The sequence below is a fragment of the Magnolia sinica genome, chromosome 6 (genome assembly GCF_029962835.1).
Source record: "Magnolia sinica isolate HGM2019 chromosome 6, MsV1, whole genome shotgun sequence".
Taxonomy (NCBI): Eukaryota; Viridiplantae; Streptophyta; class Magnoliopsida; order Magnoliales; family Magnoliaceae; genus Magnolia; species Magnolia sinica.
In genome coordinates, this window is record NC_080578.1 from 1,503,774 (window position 1) to 1,511,325 (window position 7,552).

At 46.3% G+C, this 7,552-nt stretch overlaps 1 protein-coding gene and 1 pseudogene across 1 annotated transcript; one reads left to right on the top strand and one right to left on the bottom strand.

Moving 5' to 3' along the window:
* Nucleotides 1–370: 370 nt before the first annotated feature.
* On the top strand, nucleotides 371–2,200 carry LOC131247897 (UDP-glucosyl transferase 73B2-like). Its single transcript, XM_058247846.1, has one exon. It carries the CDS (start codon nucleotides 524–526, stop codon nucleotides 2,042–2,044), a length of 1,521 nt encoding a protein of 506 aa, XP_058103829.1. The 5' UTR covers nucleotides 371–523; the 3' UTR covers nucleotides 2,045–2,200.
* A 1,032-nt stretch (nucleotides 2,201–3,232) lies between these two features.
* On the bottom strand, nucleotides 3,233–7,552 carry LOC131249822 (cytochrome b-c1 complex subunit Rieske-4, mitochondrial-like; annotated as a pseudogene).

Consider the following 7,552-nt stretch of genomic DNA (forward strand, 5'->3'; position numbering starts at 1 on the left):
TATGTTTGGCCCGCCTGGCTAATACCTTCCAATCCGTCCACCCAAACATGTCCCAAGCTAAATAGATGGGATTAGGAGGGATTGGGTGGATTTCAAGATAATGATGGTGATGACAGTCGATTACTGGCAATCCCATGGGATTACTCCAATCCAGGCAGAAGTTCGGCCAATCCCGGAATTGCTCCTTCCAATCGCTTCCAATACAATCTAATCCCACTCAGTTTGCCCGGCCAAACAGGCCCTAAAATAATATCTAAAATTAGATGGGCGGTGTGAATACAACGGATACATCAAAGTAGGGCGTAGTGACGTCACTTCAGTAGCCGACTCGTATCGAATCCGCGTCCTGCATCTATATCCCTTTCATCCACCGTCCATCAAAAGAGGCCCACCAAAGAGTCAAAATCGCGTAGAAACATCCCCTAACAGTCAAACCCTCCGCTTTGCTTGCACCCGAAGTTAGCTCGTCCTTAAAACCCAATCCGCCAACACAGCAGCATCAAATAAGGAGAGAACGGTCAAAATGTCCGGAGAAATCCTAGTCGTCCCTTTCCATGGCCAAGGCCATCTATTCCCATGCATCGAGCTCTGCATCCACCTCGCCGCACGAAATTACCACATCACCCTAGTTCTCCCCTCCTCTTTCGCCTCTTCCATCTCTCCCTCCGTCCGTCACCACCCCCTTATTCAGATCGCCGAGCTCTCCGCCTCTTCGCCGCCGGAAAACGACCCACACCATCATCGGTTCCCGCCGAGCAATCTCTCGATCGAAAGCTTCTCCGATTTCCTCTCCAGCCGATCCAACGACCGAGATTCGCCTCCTGCCGTCTGCGCCATTGTGGACATGATGATGAGCTGGACCCACGAAACGTTCCGGAAATTCAAAATCCCGACCGTCAGCTTCTTCACCTCCGGCGCCTGCTCCGCCGCCATGGAGTACGCTGTGTGGAAAATCCGGCAAGAAAATCCGGTGCCCGGCCTAAATCTGACGCTTCCCGGCCTGCCGGACGACGTCAGGCTGACTTTATCCGATCTGACTCACCCGGGTCCTCCGCCTCCACGTCATCCCGGCCGGGGGCCTCCGCATCGAAATCATCACGGCGGGGGACCTCCGCATCGAAATCATCACTGGGCCGGCCACCCGCCGCCGCCTCCTGGAGCCGGCAAACACGGCCCACCGCCCTCGTGGATCGGGGAAACGGAGGGCTCGATGGCATTGCTGATGAACACGTGCGAAGATCTGGAACGTCCATTCCTCGATTACGTAGCGAAGGAGACAGGGAAGCGGGTATGGGGTGTGGGCCCGCTCTTGCCAGCTCAGTTCTGGCGATCTGCTCACTCAGTCGTCCACGACGGTGAGATACGCTCCAAACGAGAATCCAACGTCAGCGAGGACGATGTAAGCAAATGGCTGGATTCGCAACCACGTGGATCTGTGGTCTACGTGGCATTCGGCACGGAGGTGGGCCCCTCCAAGGAGGAGCTGGAAGAGCTCGCAGCCGGGCTGGAGGAGTCAAACCGTCCGTTCATCTGGGTTCTCCGGTCCAGCGCAGGACGGTCCGGTCCACCGCCGCCGCCCCCAGACATAGGAGATTCTGGAGACGACGACTTCTTTCCGGATGGCCTGGCGCGCCGAGCCGAAGGAAGGGGACTGATCATCCAGGGGTGGGCCCCACAGCTTCTGATCCTGAGCCATCCGTCCACGGCCGGCTTTCTGACGCACTGCGGCTGGAACTCGATTCTGGAGGCGCTGGGGCGCGGCGTTCCGCTTCTGGCGTGGCCGATCCGCGGGGACCAGCACTACAACGCCAAGCTAGTGTCGAGCCATCTCAAGGTCGGCCTGATGATCCGAGCCGCCGATGGAGCTTCCGCCGTGAAGAAGGACGACGTCGTTAGAGGGATAGAGGGGCTGATGGCTGACGACGAGACGAGGAATCGAGCGGCGGCTATCCGCTCGGTCTTTGGCCACAGCTTCCCAGCTAGCTCATCGGCTTCCCTAGACGATTTTCGGGGTATTCTGGAGCAAATCTGTCAACAGAAATAATTCTATTTGTGCGCATGTACGCGTCGCTTTTACTAAAATGCGCGTACAGTAGTTATTGCCCCGTCCTGGGTTTCTTGTTTTCTTCTATGTAATAATGAGAATATGTATCTTGACTATAAATAACAGGAAAAAAAAAATACACTGATTACGTTGTAATTTGCAATCCAAAAGAGGCCCTAAGCATGTTAAACCCAAATGGCCTTCTTAAGCGGCGGTCTCTATTTTTTCTTGGGCAGTTTGTTTCCCGAGTTACCACGTTACAATTAAGAGTGGACATCGAGTTGAACCGAGCGAGTCTCGGCCACTGGCTGACGTCAGCTCGAACTCAGCTCGGCTTAGTCCTCAGGCTTAACTAGCCAGCTTGGCACGGTTCAGTCAACAGCTCAGGTTAGCTTGGGCCCTGTTCAAGCCAAAATCATTTTCACCTGAAGAGCTTACACCCTCCATTTTAAAATAAATTTGGAACACTTTTTGAACTTTTTTCTCTGGACATAGCCGTCATTCTCACGACTGTCCACATTTAGTGCATCCCACCTTTGATGGCACTCACTTTGATTGGATGATCCAAACCATGTGATCAATGTCTTGGAAAATGTATGGGCCATATTGATAAAACAAACACTTTAATTGGATGATCCAGACCATTTGATCAATGGCTTCAAGAGTGGACAATTCATATTGCTATTTCTAAAATGTCCAATTATTGATATGAGCTGTCCATTTTGTATTACCCACATTTGATCTCCCATCCCTCTTTAAATTAGATGATTGGGATGGAAAGAAGAGGGATCATCGATCTTTATTCAGATATCCCAATCATCTTATAAATGGAAAATGATCAGTCCCGTAATGGTTATACTAAAAATAGTCCAATGATTTATACGGGCCTTCATCATGTACGCCCCACCTGTAATAGGACATCCCTATCAAAAAAATCACTTTGATTGGATGATCCCAGCCATCTGATGAACTAATAAACCTGATGTTCATAGCAAGTCAGCTTTAAGATGGCAGCCATTTTGCATGGCTCAGATGCCAGGAACGTTACAGCAGTAAATAATTATTCCTGTACTATCTGTGATGAACTGCTAACCCAGAAATAAGCATACACAACCTCATCGACTAAGCTCCAATAAAGCCAGAAAACGCCGTCAGATACAGGAGAAAGAGGAAAGAAGGAAAGAAAGAAAGTAAGAAAGAAGGAAAGAAAAAGGCAAAGTTCCCTACCTTGGAGAGATCTCAACCGTCTGTCTCTAAGTGGTTTCCATACCGATGAGCAATTTGTTCTCATCCAAGAAGCTGTACCTGGGCACTAGTAAGTTGTAGGGCGCTGGCCCTTTACGGATCCTACCTGAAATGTCGTAGTGAGATCCATGGCAAGGACAAAACCACCCACCAAAGTCCCCTGCATTGGGTAAAGGAATGCATCCCAGATTGGTACAGACCCCAAGAACAACAAGCCACTCAGGTTTCTTAACCCTAGCTGAGTCCTCTTCAGGGTCACGAAGGGATGACAAATCAACACTGTTTGCCAGCTTTATGTCTTCTTCAGTTCGGGGTCTTATGAAAACCGGCTTCCCACGCCACTTGACAGTTACAGTACTACCAGGTTCGATGCCGGAGAGATCAACCTCGATGGAGGATAGAGAGAGGACGTCCTTGCTAGGAGACATAATCAGTACAAACTTGAGAATGAGAGGAGGCGGATGAAAGAGGCGTATGCAAACCTCCCGCCCGTCAATACCATGTATGCGAATGCTCGTTTGCTCGGCTCTCCTGGTGGGAGTCGCTCATGATTATACTCATCATACACGATTTTCGGGCTCGGGTTCCACCGTTGGAGGAATTTCGGATATCTCCCCCAAGTCATGCCTCGGAACCAGCGTCTCAAATACAAACCCTGCAATGTTTAACCATCCCATCCATTGTTTTTGTTACGGGAAAATCCGAACCCTTGCAATTCCGAGGATCAACATCCTCTTAATCCGAGCAGATGCACAAAAGGACAGTTTGAGATGACAGATTCCGTTGAAGAGAACTTCTCGGCTCGATCACAGTTACTCTCTCGATCCGAGGCTAACAGATAGGTCAGGATCAAGATCAGTCCATCCCACTAACACACCACTTGATTTAGAGCATGGAAGGAAGACCTCCGGGATGCTTAACGGATGAATGAAGCTAGGTCATATTCCATCCAGATTAAAGCTCGGCTCGCGACAGGTAAGCGGAGTTCCAGATGATGACCTAAGGCCGGGCCGTGGCCTCATCCTCGTCCTCATCCTCATCTGGAGAAGGACATCCGAGCCGGGGCCTCGTCCTCATCCTCATCCTCATCTGGAGAAGGACATCCGAGCCGGAGGTCTGTTCTCGTCACCCTCCTCGCATTTGTCCGATGAAAAAGGTTCCGAGTCGAGGCTGGGGAAGAATATGGGCGTATTGTGCGCTAAAATAAGAAATTACCTTAAGCAGACATGATCGATCTCCTCGCTCACAGATATGCACGATCCGCTATGCGATCCTAAGATTGTGGAAAATATCTCCATGATCCGGAAAATCCCGTCGATGGAACAAATCGTGCCGAGATTGATGGATCCAATCTGTCCAATGATTAGGTATAAATACGAGGGAGACCCCATTGCTACAAGTACGCAACATTTTGCATTCTCTCTATTGCACAACTTAGACCCAGATTCTCTTGACCTGACTTAGGCATCGGAGGGTCCCCCGGCTTAGCCAGGGTCTCCTTTGCTAATCCTTTGTGCAGGACCAAGGTCCCCCGAAGGTGTGCCGTGCGGAGTAGAGGGTGATCCAGATTTTGCCATCAACAGTTTTCATGGACATTATTCTGTCTAACCAAATGTTCGAAACGGATTGCCCAAACTTTGGGAGCCCCACCATAATGTTTGTGTTATATCCACATTGTCAATTCATTGTACGAGATCATCTCAAGTGGACCACACCACATAAAGCAAGCGGTGGGGTTGCCATTGAAAAATTCTTGAGGGCCCACAAAAGTTTTGGATCAATATATATGATATTTGTTTTCTCCCTTCATCCAAGTCTGCGTGACCTTATGAGCAAGTTATACGACAAATAAACATCACAGTGGGCCTTATGGGAAGTTTCAACTGTTGGAATCATTGTCTCCATTACTTTCAGTGGTGTGGTCCCATTGAGCTTTGGATCGATCTCGGTTTTGAGCTCATGATCTAAAATGATCTCACTAAATGGACGGACAGCGTGGATATAACTTATACATCAAGGTAGGGTCCTTAGAACTTGGTGACATCCACACACCACACACCACATAATTGGTGGTACCACGTGGTGTGCATGTGGCACACCACGCAATCCGCTTCCCCAAATGTTATAGCATATACGGGCAACTACGTAAGCCTCATAGCCTGCATGATCTGGCTTCTGTTATCCATAAACCAGGCATCAGAAACTTTCACAAATACACAAGTAGGTCGATGAATAACAGCTTCTTTTTATCTTTGAGATCAAAAAAGCTTGTTGCCAGGGAGTCATTTGGATGCCTGTAAAATCATTAAAGAGGCATGTGGATCTTGAGTAGTTACTTAAAATAAGCTACATATGCCTTTAAGCAGCCTATCTTGATTTCTACTTAATAACTAAAATGATTAAGTAACTTTACATATATATAAAAAAAAGTTACTTATAATTAATCATAAATCAAACTTACTTATCTCAAATAAGTTACTTGTATATCTACTGTTGTAATTAGAAAAAGTTGGTGGTATCCAAACGGGCCCAAGTGGTAATATGATTAGATGGGGAAGAGGTTTTGAATGAAATCCGAATCTTCTATGCCCAAGTAACTAATTTAATTGTTTATATTCAATAGTTTATCATCATAAAAAGAAATCCAAATTGCTAGGCCCAGTTATGTAGCCCATCAAATGATTGGTTGAGTATAAGGTTTGGCTATGAGTTTTATTGAGTTAGACTTATCCCAATGACCCATCTTAAATGAAAATTTTATATGTCATTTCAATGGTTTTTAAAAAATTTATCACTCCAAAGCTCAGTTGTGTGTGAATACACAGTAAGAAACTATAAACATGTTATAAGTTATCCAAACACAAACCATTATTTACACATAATCAAATTGCAAGTTATAGCCTATAATCAGGTTAGAACTTTATGATTTCACAGACATCCAAATTATATAAGGCCCGCATCCACGTGCAACATGGATCATGTACACTCCAAACATTTGCCAGCATGGTACGCATGTCAAGATCCACTCCATCAATTAGAAGAAGGGAACCGTTATATGGATGCTAGAACACGTCAGGTTGATTCAATGATCAGGTGGGCCATAGTTTAAAAAACAAATGTACAGTTGTGAAAAGCCTAACAGAAATTTTCTAACTGATCCAACTGTTTCCAATATTGGGGTCCAGCTGGTGAGTGACGAGATTTAGTTGAGTGAAAACATCCAAGGTCTGACCAACCTGATGGATAGATTGGATCTCCGGGATACATGCCATGCTGGCACGTGTGGCACGTACATGAGCTGTATTGCATAAACGTGGGCTTAGCAAAGCTCGTAGAAGCTGAACTGTTTACAAATTATTAACTCTCTGATAAAACCTGGACTTCTCCTACGTGAACGTCTGAAAGTTAAAATATCATGACAAAATAGGGATTAATTCATCAATGGTCAGGATTATGGTGTTGGAGGAAACAGAGGCAAAAGAAACCTCTGTCAGTATCAGACCTCTATCAGTCTCTTTTTACTAGTTCTATCTGTCCTTTTGAGCATGCCCCTTCCCTTTTACGGTCTTCGACGTATACCAATTCACTCATAACTGGCGCAGTTCTTAGTCTCAGTTGCACATCTCCAAACTGGTCAGCGAATTCAAATGCGAACAAAGTACATACTCTAATTCTAAACAAATAAAATCAGTATCGAGATTGATCAAATCACTTCCAAACCAATTCCTCCTCCAATCACATCCTTCAAAAGACGAAAAAAAACACAGATCTATCTCTTGGATTTTGGAATTCAAAAAATCCATCTTGATTTGTAAAACAAATAAATCGAGCAAAACATAAACACAGTTAATTGGGAGAATAGATAGTATTTCATATCATTTGTCTGTAGACTTGTTAAAAGGAGAAAAAGCAAACAAAAACTAATGAGAAAGAGGCCGATATAAGAGAAAATGCTAACCTCGAATTGGATGGCAGAAGAACGAGATGGATGTGGGCCCATTAGAGGAGCGGGACGAACTGGATTCGTCGGAAGTGTCGAGAAGGTTTCTAGAGAGGAGAGTGGAGTTGGGTCTCCATGATCGAGAAGAAAATCTCCTCGCTGCAATCTTCAGCATCTTCCTCGTCTTCGTCCTCTGTTTCTTCTTCTTCTAGGGGTTTCTAGAGTTCTAATTTCAAGGCTCTCTGTAATCTCTGCTGGAAGAAGAGATCGAAACGTGCGGAATCGCTTCCAGGGAAGGGCGAAAGGTTCCCGCTATAAAACGA